At 42.8% G+C, this 20,582-nt stretch overlaps 1 protein-coding gene across 1 annotated transcript in view; it reads left to right on the top strand.

Moving 5' to 3' along the window:
• LOC139449887 (uncharacterized) overlaps positions 1 to 19,907 on the top strand; it is a 131,776-nt gene extending 111,869 nt beyond the window's left edge. Inside the window, exons 12-16 of the mRNA XM_071231462.1 lie at positions 1,079 to 1,186; positions 2,390 to 2,566; positions 6,474 to 6,571; positions 17,431 to 17,572; positions 18,868 to 19,907. Coding sequence (XP_071087563.1) covers positions 1,079 to 1,186; positions 2,390 to 2,566; positions 6,474 to 6,571; positions 17,431 to 17,572; positions 18,868 to 19,133 — 791 coding nt within the window. The 3' untranslated portion in view covers positions 19,134 to 19,907. The remainder of the gene's footprint in view (positions 1 to 1,078; positions 1,187 to 2,389; positions 2,567 to 6,473; positions 6,572 to 17,430; positions 17,573 to 18,867) is intronic.
• Positions 19,908 to 20,582: the final 675 nt, after the last annotated feature.

The raw sequence follows: 20,582 nt of genomic DNA, 5'->3' as shown, positions 1-20,582 counted from the left end.
CCTAGTGGTTAAAGCGTTCGCTCGTCACGCCGAAGACCCGGGTTCGATTCCCGACATGGGTACAATGTGTGAAGCCCATTTGTGGTGTCTCCGACCGTGATATTGCTGGAATTTTGCTAAAAGCGGCGTAAAACCATACTCACTCACTCACTCACACACTCACTCCTTGATTAAATAAGTGATGGAATTACAGTTACCCGCCCATATTTGGTTCACAAAAAAGTGACGTAAAATCACTCGGGTGAATTTCCCATCCAAACGCACATTTAATGAGCATTACACACAAAGAACACGAAGACATATCAAGGGGGAAATAGTTAAAACCTCTACAAACCTCTGTTTGTTTGTTTGTTGTTTATCACCGCACTCACCAATATTCAAGCTATATGGCGGAGGTCTGTAAGTAATCGAGTTTGGACCAGACAATCCAGTAATTGAGATCATGAGCATCGATACACGCAATTGGGATACGATGACATGTATTAGCCAAGTCAGCGAGATTGACCACCCGATCCCGTTAATCGCCCCTTACGACCAGGAATGTCGACTTTTTACGGTAAGCATGGGTTGCTGAAGACCTATTCTACCCCAGATCTTCACGAATCCTGAACCTGTAATCCATCAAGTCACCTCTTACGACCAGCAGAGGATGATGGAGCCCTATTCTAATCCGAAATCGCAACAGCGCTTATAGCATTCAAATATACTAGTCAATCACGTTGAGGACAACCCGCTTCCATCCTATTACTATAGCTAATCTGTCATGCTATGACATGTCATAATAGATTGACAGTAGTAATAGGAAATATTCGGGTGGTTCTTAACTTGTGTCGAGTAGTATAGCTCATATTGCAATAGGAACAGGGCAGCAAAATAGAAATTATATTGTGTTCTTTGTTACTTTGTCATCGTTGCTGTCATCCTTTTAAATCGCACTGGACTGCTTTGTTATTCTGCATGCAGATGACCCACTATTGAACGATGTAGAACTATGAAAAAACATGAATATACGTCTACTCTCGTCACCTTAAAATCACAATAACTAAAATCCTCCTTATACATATTCTTGTTCCGGTAGGTAAGAGCATGCGCACTGATGCCGACCTTGAAGACCTGTGTTCCTTCCACGACGACCCCTTCCCCTTGGGCGACAGTTACCGCAGCTTCTTCTACAAGAACCTTGTCTGTAAGTGAAAGGAAACTCGTTAGGTCATGGATCGTACGCTGCAGTGCAACGTCATTGAACTCGTCCATGTTCTATATGGTGTTCTAACCGGGCAACATTTACCGTTTCTCATAACCTTATATCGCCACGAATGGCTGCAAGACAGCTCGTGCGTTAAGAAACGCTGTCTCACTCACTCATAACCATATTTATCACATGTCAATCATGCACATTATTAAGTAAGATTTCTGATTTCAAGGTTTTGGAGGAACTGTTTTTTGCAGTCAACTTTGTAACCAGTCAGACGCATTTTTCATCAGTCTTATAGCATTTGTTTGACTGACATAACGGAGGCGGTGATCTTATGTTTTCATTTTTAACGAGTTCTCTTTTGTATTCTCGTTGTAAAACTTCGTCTGACAGGATTCAGGTCTGGTATATGATGTGTAACAATGTGTTTATGAAGCTATTTAATCTATGATGTGCTGAACGTCTCATTTGGATCCCTGGGGTATCATAAATAAAGCGTCTCGTCACTCAAGGGTTGACGCAGTTGTGTTAATTACTCTACGGTGCCATACGATATATTCTAATGATCCCTTACTGACCTAATTAGTGTCTAAGACAATGATCTCCTCTCGTTGAGATTTGATGCAATAATGTTATGCGCACAGTGCCAATGGCCTAATGTAGTAATATTTGCTGAAAGTCTTTTAGTTTGTTTATTGTTTATCGCCGCAATATCTCATCAATATTCAAGCTATGTGACGGCGGTCTGTAAGTAATCTAGTCTGGACCAGTCAATCAAGTGATTGATGTCATGAGCATCGATCCACGCAATTGGGATACGACGACATGCATCAAGAAAGCCAGCGAGCCTGACCACCCGATCCCGTTAGTCGCATTTTACGACAAGCATACATGCCCAGTGTAGTGTCGAAAACAAAGATCTCCTTTTATACTGTTTTGTTTTATACACGGTGCAAACGACCGTTTGGCTGGCGTTTGGTATTTTCCCTTCAGTTTTTGGGACAAGACCATTGTTTCCTGATGGAGTATTTCATAACGTACACTGCAACAACAGCCTTATGTAGTTCTGTATGTTGAAAGTGTCATATTACCCCATTTTCAAGACACGGCTCTTGTTCCCTTTTTTACCGTTATGTTGTGATATATCTGGACCCAATGGCCATATGTAGTTCCCAGTGTCCTATTCCCCCTCAGTGTCCAGGAAACTATGGCCATCCTACTGCGGCCTGGACAGCACCATCCCCTTCAACGGCTCCTTCAACGGGGAGCACTGTGAGGGCACGGTGTCGGACTGGGACGAGGAAAGCTGCACCACCAAAGGGACAATCCTGCTGAGGTCTCACACCTGTAGTTCCCTCCTGGCTCCCATGGGTAAGACAATTCAAAATACGGGAAACAGGGATATGTCTACGAGTGAATGAGTTTAACAACGCTTTGAACAGTATTTCAGTTGTATCACGGCGTGTCAATTTGAAGAAGAGAATTTATAGATGTCAACTTCGTTATTATGAGGAACACAACGTTTCGGTGTGTATGATTGTTTCTTCATCAGGTGAAAGAGTAAGCATATACTCTGAAACGTCGTGTTCCTCATAATAAAGAAGTTGACATCAGTAAATCCTCTTCCTTAAGTGTATCACATCTAAATGCCTTTCAAAGACATGTCATCCCTGACGCAGGTCCTAGACCTCTCCACTTGTTGAAACCAACGAGAACGGTTCTGGTGCTGACCAACCTAGAGCATAATCAGGGCAATGTTTGGATTCAAACTCACCATAAATTATTCCTGGAACGCATGAGTGACGGAACTGTGCGAAACGAATCGGGACGCCCATGACGACGTGGTCATTCGAGCCCCTAATTGTCTTAGAACTGAGGGGCGGCGGGGTAGCCTGGTGGTTAAAGCGTTCGCTTGTCACCTGTCGATTCCTCACATCGGTAAAATGCGTGAAGCCCATTTCTGGTGTCCCCGCCGTGATATTGCAGGAATATTGTTAAAAGCAGCGTAAAACCATACTCACTAACTCACTCCCTCACTCTTGGAACGTGAGGACCACTTTAGTATGAATATGTTTCTGAAATCAGAAGTAACTTTTTAAGTTGAACATTTCACAAAATATTGTTGAGATATGAACTATACGCGCTTCAACTGCAGCAAGACCATGTTCTGGTACCTACACATATACTCCACAACTCGTGAATAATTGAAGTGAATTGCTACAGTCTGTATTTTTAATGTATATACATTGTATATGTCAACTGCGTGTGTATGCGTCTGTTGTGTAGTGCCTGTGGCGTCTCTACTTCATTTCACTTCAGTGCGCATGCGTCATATAGCAACACGTGACGTGTGTCACATAGGTGGTCCCATTGTTAGTGCACCCAGTTGATGGTATAACCTGGGTTCGATTCCTCACATGATTAAGATCTGTGGCACGTCTAAGTTTCTACTGGCATAAAATGCCTACAAATAACTAATCGTTATTGACCCTCTTTCCATGAAAACACATATCAGAAATGTGTATGATATCCCCCTTAAACTTCTTTTTCGTGTTTTAAGTTTTCAAACATTTTTGATGGTTTCTTATCTATTTACAATATCATTCTTTTGATGTGTCTTTGGCATGAACATCTCTTGATCCTGCATCTTGAATTGATTTTGTTAAAACATAAAGAACTTTGATTTCTAACGCCGTTTTCTTAAATAATTTCCTTGCACCTGCCCCAGTAAGCCATCTAACATGTCTTTGTTGTCATCGTGACAGTCGTATGTTTCGCTGTAGGCATTCAATCGCAAAAAAACAGTTTAAGGAGTAGCGTAAATTTGCTGAAGCTTTCTAAATATATTCCATTTGTAATCCTACTTCTCGCTCACATCAGTATGAAGATGTGAGACAGATTTGTTAAATAGCGTGTGTTGAATAAGACAGGAAATAGTTATAAACCTGAAACGAACTCATTGTAAACTCATTATCCTGCACATCGAGACCTCCTTCTATCAAACATCCTTCCCCATCCCTCGCCCTATCACCGCTACTTCTCTTAAACTCATATTTCCTCTCCGCCAACCCCTATTTCCCTCAACCTACTTCCCCTTACCCCTACTTCCCTCATCTATCCTTTCTCAGCCCTGGTCCCCTCAGTTCTCTCCATACCCCTAATTCCTTAGTCCTCTTCTTTCACCGCTACTTCCACAAGTCCGACACTCTCACCCAACTCACCCCCTGCTCACTCAAAACACCCTGTCTTCTTCTCTCACTCCTTCTTTAAGTCTTCTTCTCTCACTCACTGACCTAAGTCCTCTTCTGTCACCCTTCTTCTTCCCTGTGTCCTCTTCAATCACTCCTTCTTGCCTGTGTCCTCTTCTATCACCCTTCTTCCCTGTGTCCACTTCTATCACCCTTCTTCCCTGTGTCCACTTCTCCCACCCCTTCTTCCCTAGGTCCTCTTCTCCCACCCCTTCTTCCCTAGGTCCTCTTCTCCCACTCCTTCTTGCCTGTGTCCTCTTCTCCCACCCCTTCTTCCCTGTGTCCACTTCTCCAACCCTTCTTGCCTGTGTCCTCTTCTCCCACCCCTTCTTCCCTGTGTCCACTTCTCCCACCCCTTCTTGCCTGTATCCTCTTCTCCCACCCCTTCTTCCCTGTGTCCACTTCTCCCACCCCTTCTTCCCTAGGTCCTCTTCTCCCACTCCTTCTTGCCTGTGTCCTCTTCTCCCACCCCTTCTTCCCTAGGTCCTCTTCTCCCACCCCTTCTTCCCTAGGTCCACTTCTCCAACCCTTCTTGCCTGTGTCCTCTTCTCTCGCCCCTTCTTTCCTGTGTCCACTTCTATCACCCTCTTCCCTGTGTCCACTTCTCCAACCCTTCTTGCCTGTGTCCACTTCTCCCACCCCTTCTTCCCTAGGTCCTCTTCTCCCACTCCTTCTTCCCTGTGTCCACTTCTCCCACCCCTTCTTCCCTAGGTCCTCTTCTCCCACTCCTTCTTGCCTGTGTCCTCTTCTCCCACCCCCTCTTCCCTGTGTCCACTTCTCCAACCCTTCTTGCCTGTGTCCTCTTCTCCCACCCCTTCTTCCCTGTGTCCACTTCTCCCACCCCTTCTTCCCTAGGTCCTCTTCTCCCACCCCTTCTTCCCTAGGTCCTCTTCTCCCACTCCTTCTTGCCTGTGTCCTTTTCTCTCACCCCTTCTTGCCTGTGTCCTCTTCTATCACCTTCTTCCCTGTGTCCTCTTCTCCCGACCCTTCTTTCCTATGTCCTCTTCTCCCACCCCTTCTTGCCTGACTCCTCTTCTCCCACCCCTTCTTCCCTGTGTCCTCTTCTCCCACCCCTTCTTTCCTGTGTCCTCTTCTCCCATCCCTTCTTTCCTATGTCCTCTTCTCCCACCCCTTCTTGCCTGTGTTTTCTTCTCCCACCCCTTCTTGCCTGTGCCCTCTTCTCCCACTCCTTCTTTCCTGTGTCCTCTTGTCTCACCCCTTCTCCCCGTGTCCTCTTCTCTTACCCATTCTTCCCTAGGTCCTCTTCTCTCACCCAATCTTCTCCAGGTCCTCTTCTCCCACCCAATCTTTCCTAGGTTCTCTTCTCTCACCCAATCTTCCCTAGGTCCTCTTCTCTCACCCATTCTTCCCTAGGTCCTCTTCTCTCACCCTTCTTCCCCAGGTTCTCTTCTCTCACCCAATCTTCCCCGGGTCCTCTTCTATCACCCATTCTTCCCTAGGTCCTCTTCTCTTACCCATTCTTCCCCGGGTCCTCTTCTATCACCCATTCTTCCCTAGGTCCTCTTCCCTTACCCGTTCTTCCCCGGGTCCTCTTCTATCACCCATTCTTCCCTAGGTCCTCTTCTCTTACCCATTCTTCCCCTAGGCCCTCTTCTCTTACCCATTCTTCCCCAGGTCCTCTTCTCTCACCCATTCTTCCCCAGGTCCTCTTCTCTCACCTATTCTTCCTTATGTCCTCTTCTCTCACTGCCTTTCCCCTAGGCCCTCTTCTCTTACCCCTTCTTCCCCGAGTCCTCTTCTCTTACCCCTTCTTCCCCGGGTCCTCTTCTCTTACCCATTCTTCCCCAGGTCCTCTTCTATCACCCATTCTATCCGAAGTCCTGTTCTCTCACCATTCACTTCCTTCAGCCCTCTTTCTCGGCCGCACCATCTTGATTCACACCAACGTCCTACCCTTATGTCACTTGTCCCTATCCCCCTGCCCTACCCATCACCCCCACCTGTGTCTTTGTCAAAGTGCGTGTTTTGCCTGCTAATTATCGGTGTAGAGCCTCGTGACTGCCTTTCAGAGTTCCAGTGCCTGGCCTACATCCGGGAAGAGGAGACAACTCAGCAGCAGCTCCTCATCACCAGGAGTATGGATGGCCGGAACGAGTTCAACTGCTGGGTGAGGATACATGTTGTATGTTGTTTTACGCCGCACTACAGTATCCGGATGACGGAATAATCGCCTCTTGACCACATTATCCAGTGATGGATATTGTAAGCAAGACACACGCCGTCTGGGTACGATCACAATCAACCAAGTAATCCAGTCTGACCACCCGATCCTTTCGGTCGCCTCCTGCAACCAGCATAGATTATTTTGGACCTATTCTAACACGAAATCCCTTCAGGAACATTTCGTATTAGTGCTGAAAGCCGTGTGATAGCAACCTCGAGTACCATTGTCGTGGAACACGGTCTGGTCATCAACTCTGGAGGTGCAGAATGTTACAGACTTTACACTTGGTGACTCCGATCCCTGGATCAGGGTAGATCCAGTCATCTCCTTCATGTTTGTATTGGGGCGGTCGGGTAGCCTAGTGGTTAAAACGTTCGCTCGTCACGCCGAAGACCCGGGTTCGATTCCCGACATGGGTGCAATGTGTGAAGCCCATTTCTGGTATCCCCCGCCGTGATATAGCTGGAATATTGCTAAAAGCGGCGTAAAACCATACTTACTCACTCACTCATGTTTGTATCAGGGTGCCTCAAGCAGAATCGCACAGATGGACACTTGTGTGTTTCAGGCTTGGGTAAAGGTTTGAGGTTTGGTCGGTAAATAGAATCACTTGTGTTGACAATTGAGAAATAATTTGTCTCGACTGAAAATGTCCAAAACCCTAACTTGATCAGTCCGTGCAACCTTGGTGACATGAGCTGATTCAATAATGTTTGAACCAAATAACCTATACCGAAAATAGACATCTCTCACTGTATGTCCCTGTAGGCCTGGCCTGCTTCAATCTGACTGCTGGCCTAACTGCTGCATGGCTGGCTCAGAGGTCTATGTCGCCGTAACTTGCTGCGCAGAGTTGTGTCCCTTAGCCGTAAATGACATGCTTGTCGTGAGTTCGAATCCCATATTCGACCCGATTTAAAAACACCTTGCTCTGACAGCGGCATGCCACTGATATACGACTTGACGATATTGGGATTTTCTTCTACATGATACACGTTATATAATAGTGAGTAGAGTGAGTTTGGTTTAACACCGCTTTGAACAGTATTCCAGGTTTTAAATCACAGCGTGTCAACTTAATGTGGGGTGGAAGCTCGAATTGATGCAGGTCTCAGACGTTTACCACTTTGGTGAAACCAACGAGAACGGGTATGGTGCTGACAAACCTAGAAACATAATCATGCAGTTGTTCATGCAGTTTAAGTCTGATCAACCGGTCCCAGTTAACATTTCCACAGTTAAACTGAACAGTTGGGAAGCATAAAATAGAGGCGATCCGTCAAACTACTCTAACCATTAATATCAGTGCAACATGGCTGCCACGACAGCCATATTGAGACAGTAAAGAGGTCGTTATTTTACAGCAGGTGTGAACGCATCTGTTTCATGTTTGCCATGGCATTGAGTTTTTTGTCATTCTGACTATCACCACAAACTGTCAAGGAATTGCCTGACACCTCATCTGGGTCACCGAGAACCATCTTGCTGTATTGGCCACATCACTTGACATCTCCTATATGGTGTTAAATACTTTCATTAGTTGATGTATCATCGTGTGATGTATCGAAAAGAATCATTTAAGCCTCAGCATCAGAGGCTTTTTTTGTCTGTTTTGTCCAAGACACGGTGGCTTTGTTCGACCTGACATGTTTTTCATACTGGCCAACAAAGCGCCCTATATTATTAAGGACACGGTGTTCTTACTGTCGGGAAAAACTATTAACGTTTCTGTCTAAGATCAACTTTTTCCCTAAAATACTGTCTTCATTATCTTGCGAAGTCGCTTCACTTTGACATCTACCAATACGGTTAATTATGCAAAGCTGAAAATGGTAAAAGGTCGGCTTCCTCAATTGTGGAATTGGCCTTGGCACCAGTCAAAGACTGGGCTGTGAGTGAATCCAACGGCAATATGGGACGCAGACTACGAGTAGCTCGGAGATGCATGTGGCACATCTCGTCCGAATTATGAAGACAATCAGCTTTGACCTTTACCTGCTGTCTTCAGCCACTGATCTCGCCAGCAGGCGGGAAGAGACCGAGATCAATCTAAATTAGTGTAATTAGTCACCTAATTAGTCACTTAGAGCGACGCGAGACGATGAGACAGGTGTCAGTGGTTGAGGTGAGAAGCTCTCTGTGTCAGGCTCGGGAAGCGGAGGAATCACTCACCTGGGTTGTGCACGGGCTGAGGTGAAAGTAGTGCAGGAAGAGGATGGATGGACAGCATGTATGCGCAGACATGGGTGACCCTTTGACCTCACAAACCTCAAGTTGTTTATGTCTAATTTACACAAAACCGTCGTACGATGACAAAGAATATACCCGAGTGTCCATATGTAGTGACGATTTAATTTAAGTTATGAAATAAATATAATGTTTTCAGTGCAGAGCTATATATAATATCCTGCAGATTTGAATGCGCTTAATTGAATTTTGAACTGATCTGGCATTATTAGTTTTCGAGGCGATGCGACCGTCAAATCAACTGTTTCAATCAAAGGCTTTTTGTGACTTAAATCTTTTAGTTGACAAAATTAGAATCGAGTGTTTTCCGTCATAAATTAAGTCCTGTTCTGCTCACGACAAGACTGTTATCACTACCGGTTAGAACGTGTCTTTAGAAACAAACTTTACGCTGAAACAATAGCACGATAATTTGAGCCTCGTTCTGGTATAAGCAGCGATTGGAATGAGTTGTGGATGGTTATCTCTGGAATGGCGAGGGACACCAAGAAGTGGCTTAACACTATGAACAAATATTGGGCATTGATCACTTGACACAACGAAGTCCAGTTAACATGGCGATGTAAACCAATGCCCAATACTGATCTATCTTGACACAACTATATTGTCTGCGATCACAACCATCACGCTGATCCGATGAACACGTTTTTCTTGCTGCAGGAGACGATCTCCGTCAAAGCTTTCGACACAGTGCCTGGACTGAGCCATCTAGATATATTAATGAATAGTATTACCTACTGACGATCCAAGTATAGAGTTTTTTTGTGTTCACATAGAATAAAGGAACTTGAATACCTAGCTCAATTTATACACATCGTTTTTATCAGTGTGGATATAAACTAGCCTATGCCCCGTACTCGCAATTTCCGTTCATTTCGTCATGTGTCGGAGCTTTTGATCTTGTGACAAAGGCATTACAATACCATAGCAAATAATGCATAACATAGCGAGTCGTGTATTTTTTACGGCGTACCAGCAAGTTTCCGACAACAGACTATAGTTATGGTGCAGTGAATAAGACCTAATCAATATGATATATTTTGGGGAATAGACAAATGTATACTATTATCATTGTTAATAAGACTAATACATTAGATTCTAATTGAAACCAAGCGTCATATTATCACTGTCAAGATCAATGTATTACTATTGGACCCGTGAGGATCCGGGGTAGAATAGGTCTTCAGCAACCCATGCTTGCCGTAAAAGGTGACTATGCTTGTAAGGGGCGACTAACGGGATCGGGTGGTCAGGCTCGCTGACTTGGTTGATGCATGTCATCGTATCCCAATTGCGTGGATCGATGCTCATGATGTCAATCACTTGATTGTCTAGTCCAGATTCGATTATTTAAAGAACGCCTTCATATAGCTGGAATATTGCTGATTGCGGCGTTAAACAACAAACAAAAGCATAAGACCAGTACATTACACCCAAAAGACCAAGCAACGAGCACACTTTAGCTAAAATCCGACAATTGTGGACAAACAAACTCCCTATTGAGAGATAAATAGCTGTTACTATAATTGATAAAAAATTTTCTTGACAGCAACGTGGCAAATCATTCTTTTGGGATTAAAAAAATGTATGTTAATCGAGGCAAGCATTGTGTTCTAACAAATTCAAAACGTCAACACCAGAGAATACTCAGTCTCGATTATCTGTCAACACAGACTCTGTTGGGCCTTAAGGGCAAAAAAGTGATTAAAACTACACGAATGGGCCACCGAAAGATCAATGTATCCCTATAACGACACACCAGGTATTGACGTTGTTTTAACGGGTGACTTATTCCTAATAGCAATGACATCCAGGCCACGACGTATAGAATTGGCAACCACTTTTAATTGATCGTTAGTTTGAGCCAATTATCCCCGACTAAAGATCGTTTCATACTGACACTGTTGTCACCTAGGGTGATATTAATTGGTCTGGTAAATAAGAGACTTGTTCATAGTATTACCCTTTTGTACAGTTGAAGCAAGATCGATGGCATGACATCGATTTAATCGATTAATGGGATCACCACTACTGAGTAGATATAAAGTGCCGGGTAAAAGAAAGCATACACCCATGTTTGATGGCTAAAAAATTAATAAACAAGAAATGGTTATTCGATGGTTATGTCTTTAATATTGGTATCACAGTAGTGCTTTGGACCTTAAATTTGCAGTGTTTCGGCGACAGCCTAAAAACGTTTTGATAACGTTTGTAATTTTTTTTATTAATTCCCATTTTCAAGTTTATACTTTCTTTTGCTCGGCAGCTTACATCAAGTTTCATTCTCCAGCACAGATTCGTGAATATTTGTAACGTAAATTTTTAGGACAGAAATGATATGCCTAAAACTGTTTTTGTAATTTTGAAAAAGAAAGTAGACATTAAGTTTAATGGATGTGTTAATGTACAGTATTATTCTTTCAGAATTAAAAAGGTACAAATAAAAAAACGATGATAAATGTTGCAGGCAATGTTCATCTCCATTTAAGCGACACGACTACTGTGTAAGATAACACAAACATAGCCTCAGTCTGGTGTAAGCTAGACACCTCAGCACTGAACCAAAAGTAAAACTTTCCGTAAAAGATATGATTTGCATTTAACGGTGAGTAGTTGCACTGATTACACAAATTGCTGTATGTTCAGAGCCTTCGGAAATGGTCTTGGTAAGAACAACGGTTTCATATGGTCATCAAGGCAATGTCACATGATCCAAATACTGACCAACGAAATGGTCAATAAAACTACAATCGATTCATGTTATGGAACTTGTGGAAGTCGGGATGTGATGTCATCATTCATTTCTACATTAACCATGTTTTCCGTGTACAGTACCCTTTCCAAACTGGATTTATACTGATTTGAACCCTGGGCATCAGCCAACACGAGTTCATTAAAACATGCCGCATGTGCACAGAACCTTGTCGCGTCGTCCGGATTGTGTTGGCAACGAAACAAATGCTTAAAAACCCTTTACATAATCATAAGATATTTCCACCAAATTGTCCATTAAACAGTTTCGACGATATTATAAGCATATACAATATTAAACGAGCTCCCTTGTAATACCAAATTTATGAAACGAGTGAATAGTCTAGATGGCGTAATTTGTGGAATTTTGTCGCAAGATCCATCGGCGAAACAATGCCATATGACGTCAGCCTAGCAGCAAGGTTGCTGGGGTCATCGAGTGTGCATAAGCTCCTCTCAGTGATCTATCATCTCCACACACAATGTCGTTGAATAAGCCAAGGGATGTTGAGAGCTTTCAATATTTGTTCGTGAAACGTGTTCCGAGAGTACATAAGCACTTGTTTTGGTATTACACAATGTGTAATACAGCTGTATGTTTATTGAACGGGTGATCTCTTCATGGGCAAGTAATAAATGCGTTTATGAATCGCTATCAAATAGTGATGACAGCAGGTGTTGGTTTGATGGCTACGAACGTACATATGACTTGTGTACGTCCTGAAGTTTCTGTTTTTGAAAGGATGTTGTCACTTTCATTTAGATTACTGGACACTCTGGTATAGAGGGAAATGAGAGAGTTATTCCATTAAGCAGTTACAATTTCAGTAGACCATTAAAGTGAAATAATTTAATATAATCGGTATAGATCTCACCAAACCACTACCAAATGCCCATATCTGTCAACAAGCCAACGTATCTAAATATACCATAGCCATTGAATTTAAAATTATCTGAAATCTAAGGGAGACAATTCTTCATCCTATTGTGTTAACACTAATCGACTGATATATCCCCATTGAACCTAAAGTAAAGTTTATGTGAACAAAAAAGGTTAAAGGATTTTTGTGTGTGTGTGTGAAATCGAAGCTAAAATTATCCTATACTAACTGTTTTAAACTGATTCCTATATATTTTGCATTTTAATTGATCCTGTAATGAACTCCAATGAGTGGCATGGCGTGTTACATATGGAATCCCAGGACCCTTCCTGCATCCGGGTTACGTTAGACGAATCCCCCTTCCCCTTTCTCCAACCCCATCTACCAGTGCTCGACGGCTAATACACCGAGTACAGCTACTACCACGATCAACAAGGCCTACCGTCCAATAGTTTTACTACTACAAAGAATGACTTGAAAGCACTCTAGCACCGAGTTCACAGGCTACAAATCCACTACAAGCGTTGACCAGAATTTATGTCTACACAAACTATGATGCCATGTGTATGTATGAGACCTGCATGAGATTTTAAAGAGGGGTTTGACGTAAAAGTCTTGCATTTCAGCTTTTAGCTTCACGAAAGACGAAGTTTGAAAGGCGAGTGTTCTGTTTGTATCCCCGCTGACCTCTTAATTAGAAGAAACTGCATTCCAATTGCATTTCCTCCGTGCAGTTCTTTTCAACAACTTTTACAGAAGAATTTAATTTGTCTAGAATGACAATTTGTCCGATCAGAACCCGTTCGCAGAGGATAGAAGCGGGCTTGTATTAATTTAAAGTCCATGTCTGAGGTTTGGAGAGGAACGAGGAGAAATTCCTCCCCTATTCCTCCACATGTTGTTGTTATCGATCCAAGATAACGGTTAGTCCCCTTACCACAATGGCATCTTCGTCCATTTTTAATCAACTTCAAACACGTAGAAAGAAGGGAAACTATTGCAGGAATCTATCATTCATGGAAACAGATGGTGACTGAGTGTGTCTTTGTACAACAATATAATTAGATTTTGATGTACCATGCTCATCCATAAATGGCTATACATTGATGCAGAAAAACAAAAACCTAGCTTTTAGAGGTAGTTAAAACATCTCCTTAAAAACAACAAGTACAACGTGTTGAACGGGCACCTGGTGGATAGTCATGGCTCTGTTTTCGGTTCGACAATGCTGAGGAAACAAGAAAGCCGTCAGTCAATTAGGCAATCGATCCTAAACTTCCATACATCTTCGTTTTCAGAACGGCTCACCTGATTAATTGAATAATCCCAGCAGTTGCCTTATAAGCGAGACATGACCGCTACAATTGAGAATTTAAACTTCTATGATTGCCGCCGAGCTTTGGAAGGCGTTAGAACGGAGAGGTGGAGAAATGAGAAGGATAATGGCATTAATACCGACCAACGACGATGTTGTTGTAGCTGAGGGTGGCGTCGACCTCGAGGATCCTGTTTATTGTTATAGTTTGTGTTACGGCTTCCACGATTGTTGGATAACAGTAATGCCGACAATGGCAAAGAGAGTCAGACATTGCTGTTTCCCTTGGAAACTGATCAAGCTAAGCGGGTTCAATTCTAACCTTGAAACAATGGGTAATTGTTTGAAACTGTTGATAGATATCCTACAAAAGGACGGCGAGGCGCTGATACATGAGACCAATTAAAACTCTACAAATTAAATCCAAAATAATTTTCTTATTTTCGTTTTATACGAGTACATGCGTCGTTCTGATTTGTCTGTCCAAAACTGTAAAATACTCTTTTGCGTATTATCTTCGTTTCATATTTACGGTATATCAGTGAGCTGTTAATGAGATGAGTTGTTAATCAATAACAAGACAGCCCCGGTTACGTGCAGTGCCTTGCTGTGGCATTCGGACGGTTTAAGGAGCAGTTCCTCAAGAACTGATTGCAAAGTTGAATATATACTTTCAGGATTATCATAGCTAACTGTTTAGTCTTAGGTTATCACGCTGCCACGCTAAATATATGTCTAAATTACCAGACATAGATGTTGTGCCACGTTGAATATATGTCTAAATTACCTGACATAGATGTTGTGCCACGCTGAATATATGTCTAAATTACCTGACATAGATGTTGTGCCACGTTGAATATACATGTATAGTCCTTCGTTATTAGAGATACATGTAGATTAGTGTCGCATTCAATATATAAACATGGGTTATGAGAAATAAATGTGGTACAAAGTTGAAAATGGCGTCCTTCGTTATAGGAGATGAATGCACAGTCCTGGGCTATAGGCATAGATGTGGTACGCAGTTTGATATGCAATCCTGGGTTATTACAGATAGCTGGAATATAACGCACTCTGCTTTTCAGATGCATTTTGTGTGTGTTCCTCAGATCAATAGTTCGAGTGTGGGACACTCCTCATAGTTGCAGTGTTACTTGGTCGTCATGGCCTCGTGTGTGCATCCTTGAAGTGATGTCATGGTGTGGTATGTCAGTACGTAATCTGGTATTGAAGTCGACCTGTCATGAAAAGGAAGAGGCGAGTTGGTGTTTACGAGACTGTACTGATGACTCCTCCTCTGCGAACATATCATAGGTGGGCGCCAGTGACGTAGAGGGACACTTGGTTCTATTGAAAACTCAATAGCTTCATAAACATTGATACCATTCGGTGAGATTGCAGGGAAATATACCCGAATTTCATTTCAGCCTGCACTATTCCAGGGAAAAATCACCCGATGGGCATGTACAACGTGTCCCCATCTCCCATCAACACTTATCACCATGGCGACCTACAGTGTGCCAGTGTCTGTGTCTGTTTGTTGTTTAACACAACTCTCTGAAATATTCCAGCTACGGCGGGGATTCCGGGGTAGTGTTGGCAACCTGTTCTTGTCATACGAGGAAATTCAGCGGCGTGGACCGTGGCTCATAATATCAATCACTGGGTCATAATTACCATCACGGCTCCTCATAATGATCGAGTCAGGATCAGATAGATCCTCACATTTTTAATTCAACAACGTTTTAATTAATAAATAGAATATATGTATAGGATCCGATATAGGATCAGATAGATCCTGACTTGATCTTTGTGAGGGTCCGTCTAATAGCTGGAATACTGCTGAGTTAAACAACAAACAAAAGCCAGGATGGGTGCTCACGTTTGGGATGAATATACCCATTCATTTCTCGACCCGCTGGTGTCATCACTCTAACGTTTGAGATGAATATACCCATTCATTTCTCGACCCGCTGGTGTCATCACTCTAACGTTTGAGATGAATATACCCATTCATTTCTCGACCCGCTGGTGTCATCACTCTAATGTTTGGGATGAATATACCCATTCATTTCTCGACCCGCTGGTGTCATCACTCTAATGTTTGGGGTGAATATGCCCATTCATTTCTCGACCCGCTGGTATCATAATTCTAATGTTTGGGGTGAATATACCCTTTCATTTCTCGACCGCTGGTGTCATCACTCTAACGTTTGGGGTGAATATACCCATTCATTTCTCGACCCGCTGGTGTCATCACTCTAACGTTTGGGATGAATATACCCATTCATTTCTCGAACATCCGGTGTCATTACTCTAACGTTTACAGTGTTTCTTGAAGGAAAAATATTAAATGGGTGGCCCAAATATTGTTTTCGCTTTATATTTGTTCATTGCTACAGAGATTCTCATATGGTCCCAAAAGGTTCTCATGTTTTTAATTCAACACACTCAGCTTGACCAGGAAGAATTACCTGGAAATACATATCGATTTAATTTGTTAAAAAATATGTTTCTGATGAATGGGCACACGACAACGTTCTAAGCGTGGTTGTCAACGTATCAAGGAATGCTCAATTACCAGTTTAATTATGAACATGTAATATGTATCAACTGGCTAATTACTTTCCTTGCTTCATCTTGCTTTTAAACATACATGGAACTCCGAGCACACCAAACCAGTACGATTAATTGCAGCTGGGTGCTAAAACACGAAACTGGGGCCATTAATTTAATAGCAACTTTCAAAGAAGATGTAATCTTCCGTGCAATTGTCTTCAGTAAAACCCACGACAGGCACGTGACCAATGGCACCACTCGTTCCTGCGATGTCGTGGCACCAATAGTAATTTAGAGCGTTTACCGCGCATCAAATACCTGCATCAATTACCCTGGTCGGAAGTCGCTGACAAGGAGAGAGGGCGGTTTTTGCGTGACGAACAGGTGCGCGTTGGATCAGCTGATAGATGTTGCACGTGGTTGCATCTGCCAATCACTAGCTTAGTTTCTTTTCATGAAATCGGTCCTTCCGCTCTGTCGAGAAATCGGGTTTTTATCGTTAACAATCAGGTGACGTTATTACATTGTGTGTTCAACAAATATTTCGCCATGATTGCCACAAAGTGGAAAATGAATTTTTTCCATGCTCATCAACTGTTGTCCATGCTGATACATGAATAGAAGTTTTTAAAAAGCCCAGCCATATGACTATTTGTCTCAAGATTGTAATAATATGTATTAAAACTGAATTCTGTACTAATCATTCTATAAGAATGGGCGAGCTCTTTGAGCGCGTTTTATTCCAAAGCCTAAAAGACCATATAAATAAACGTTATTAAAACTTGTGCCGATATTGTGATACTGACGCCTACTCTCTGCAAAATCCTGCGTGTACTGATCTGTGTCCAATAAACCTAACTATTATGCACCAACAAAATAGGAAGGATTCTGAACCGAGAACTCCAGGCTATCCTACAAGTTGTATCTCAAAACCTTCCTTGTCCCTTTTGTCAACTCACTACACTTGGCTTCCGACCTCCGATCTCAAACGATGTATACGTAAGATTACCTATGTTTATCTATGTTTACCTATCCGAGTGTATTTTCAGGTGATCACCAACTACGTGTCTGGGGGAAGGTGGCCGTGGAGAGCCATGTACAGAATGCCCACAACACAGTGCTCTGTCCTCACAGATGTCGAGATCGACTCCAACATACTTAAACCCAAGGCAGCCCTCTACCTGGAGGACAGTAAGTAGATATGTGCATTCAGGGGAGGTCACTCTCTACCTGGCGGACAGTAAGTAGACATGTGTGAATTCAGGGGAGGTTACCCTCTACCTGGAGAACTCTAAATTGATATGTGTGCATTCAGGGGAGGTAACTCTCTATCTGGAGAGCAGTAAGTAGACGTTTACATTCAAGGGAGGCAACTCTCTATCTGTAGGACAGTTGAGTAGGCAGATGTGAATTCAGGGGAGGTAACTCTCTACCTGGACGACAGTATTTAGATATGTATGTATTCAGGGAAGATAACTCTCTACCTAGAGGACAGTAAATTTACATGTATGCATTCAGGGGAGGCAACTCTCTACCTGGAGGACAGTAAATAGACAGATGTACATTCAAGGGAGGCAACCTTCTCCCTGTAGGACAGTAAGTAGACAGGTGTACTTTCAAGGGAGACAACTCTCTACCTGTAGGACAGTAAGAAGACATGTGTGAATTCAGGGGACGTTACCCTCTACCTGGAGAACTCTAAATTGATATGTGTGCATTCAGGGGAGGTAACTCTCTATCTGGAGAGCAGTAAGTAGACGTTTACATTCAAGGGAGACAACTCTCTACCTGTAGGACAGTAAGTAGGCAGGTGTACATTCAAGGGAGGCAACTCTCTGCCCGGAGGACAGTGTAGACAGGTGTGCATTCAGGGTAGATCACTCTCTACCTGGAGGACAGTAAGTTGACATGTATGCATTCAGGGGAGGTCACTCTCTACCTGAAGGACAGTAAATTTACATGTATGCATTCAGGGGAGGCAACTCTCTACCTGGAGGACAGTTAGTAGGCAGGTGTAAATTCAGGGGAGGTAACACTCTGCCCGGAGGACAGTGTGTCGACAGGTGTTCATTCAGGGGAGGTCACTCTCTACCTGGAGGACAGTATGTAGATATGTCTATATTCAGGGGAGGTAACTCTCTACCTGGAGGACAGTAAGTGGATATATTTGGATTGATGGGAGGTCACTCTCTACATTGAGGATAGAAAGTAGATAAAATGTGGTCAGTCAGGGGACGTCACTCTGGAGGACAGTAAGTAAGTACCTTTCAAGAAATTGCCTGCGGTCACGCACGTTTCGATTATTTTTTTGTCAATCACAGAGGGGTTGTAACATTTCCAAGGGTGTATCTTCCGTTTGCTCCAACATATTAAAATGGCCTATTCCGGAATACTTACGGGGCTTAAAGTATACACAATTGTCAGAAATGTTTCCCTATAAGTGAATGCTCTCATGAGGTTATAATGACGTCCTGTTCTTCCTCCAGGATCCCGGAGCAAGGTGTGCAAGCCCGCGGACATATCGCCCGTCACCGTGTCTGTTCGCCTGCTGACCAGCGCCATGCCAAACAGATATGACATCGACACCCAAGATAATGGACGGATTGCAAATACAAATATACCCCGCGAGTCACCACGGGAACAGCCTGGAGCGCCAAACCTCGGCGTGATGTACAATAGCGCTGGCAACGTTTGCCTCCCGTCGTTGTTGCTGTTGCTGGCAGCAACGTCCGTGACAATCAGTTCTCGGTGACGGCAATCACGACTGACTCTTGTATGCAATACTTGCTAGCTGATCTTCACTAAGTGCCAAACTATAGAGCAGGGATAAAGCAGATGAGACCGCAACGTTCATTGGCTTGCAATACAGTGACTGGAATGTAACATAGAATATGATTGGTTTGATCTTGTGAGGCAAATGAGGTCATAACAAAGGTTTCCATTGGACATGAGACATATAACGAACGACCTGATTGGATGTTTGTTACTAGTTTGTTACTAGTAGTAACTGAATAAACTGCCTCCGCTTTGTGTGAAAGTCAAGAATGAAACTGCATAGCGAACGGACTGCTTGTGGCTTGCTGCGCCGCCATATTGCGCTGAGTTTGAACAACCGACGCCCTAGACGCCTAAAGGGGCACTTTCTAACCGGTTCTAAGTCCAGACATTAAGCAAGAACCTTGTGAGCTTATACCCATGCAGTATTCTTAGCCTATTACCAGGAGTTTGCGAGTCAAGTCATCGTTGTCCTTTGATGTCTGGTGTAGAAGTCACAAAACCAGACCGTTGTCGCTGTTTGATACTAGTGTTTACATGCTACACCCTGTGTACCGATGTTCGTGTATGACTATGTAGGTTTATCACTGTTGTGTTTAATGTTAAAGTTGGACGACTACGTTGTTTCAGGAGTCAGTTACAAATGCCGGAAACAAGTTATGTTTGTATATTTTATTATCATATAATGTATGTATGTTATTTGTATAATGGTTTACTAGATGGAATGTTAAAGACGTTAGTTTTAGCGTCCCAAAATGCAACGTTCCTTGTACAAAGCTGTTGTTGGTATATCAGTATCAGTATGTCAGTTTGGATCCGTTTCGTTCTCAGCGATGGTCCTCAAATTAGCAAAACATGTAGCAGTAAAAAAAGCTTTGTATCTAGCAGATTTAAGGTAAATTGTTATGCCAGTATGCCAAAATATCAAAATTTATTTTTGCTATTATTTGCAACTCGTATATAAATAATGAAAAAGCCGTTGTATATTGCTACCACGTCGTAGTGTGTGATTTGCAAATTATTCAATAGACATATTTTATTAAACAGGTATGTATAGAAATGATTACAGAGAGCTTATGTCAAATAATCTGCTAACCTATTATTGATGTGTAAAGAAGGTATATATGTGCGAGGTGTTCTTAACATGTTCAACAATCCGTTGAAATGTCCACCCTATCGGATCACACTGAATAGCTTGTGTTATGGGCAATATGCTACCACGATCAGTAACTGCGATGTACTTTGCATCATGCTTGATCACACTGTGTTGTTATGTGTGTTGCACTGAATACTATTGGAGTGTCTTTTATGTTATCAACCAATCATGTGACAATCACGTGTTACACTGGCAACACGGAGTCAGCATGCAATACATGCGATACTGTGTTTAATCAGCTGATTAGAGAATGGGATAACTGTATATGTG

The sequence above is a fragment of the Haliotis cracherodii genome, unplaced genomic scaffold, assembly GCF_022045235.1.
Source record: "Haliotis cracherodii isolate W230 unplaced genomic scaffold, xgHalCrac1.p SCAF_8, whole genome shotgun sequence".
NCBI classification, from domain to species: domain Eukaryota; kingdom Metazoa; phylum Mollusca; class Gastropoda; order Lepetellida; family Haliotidae; genus Haliotis; species Haliotis cracherodii.
This window is presented reverse-complemented; position numbering and strand designations above follow the sequence as displayed.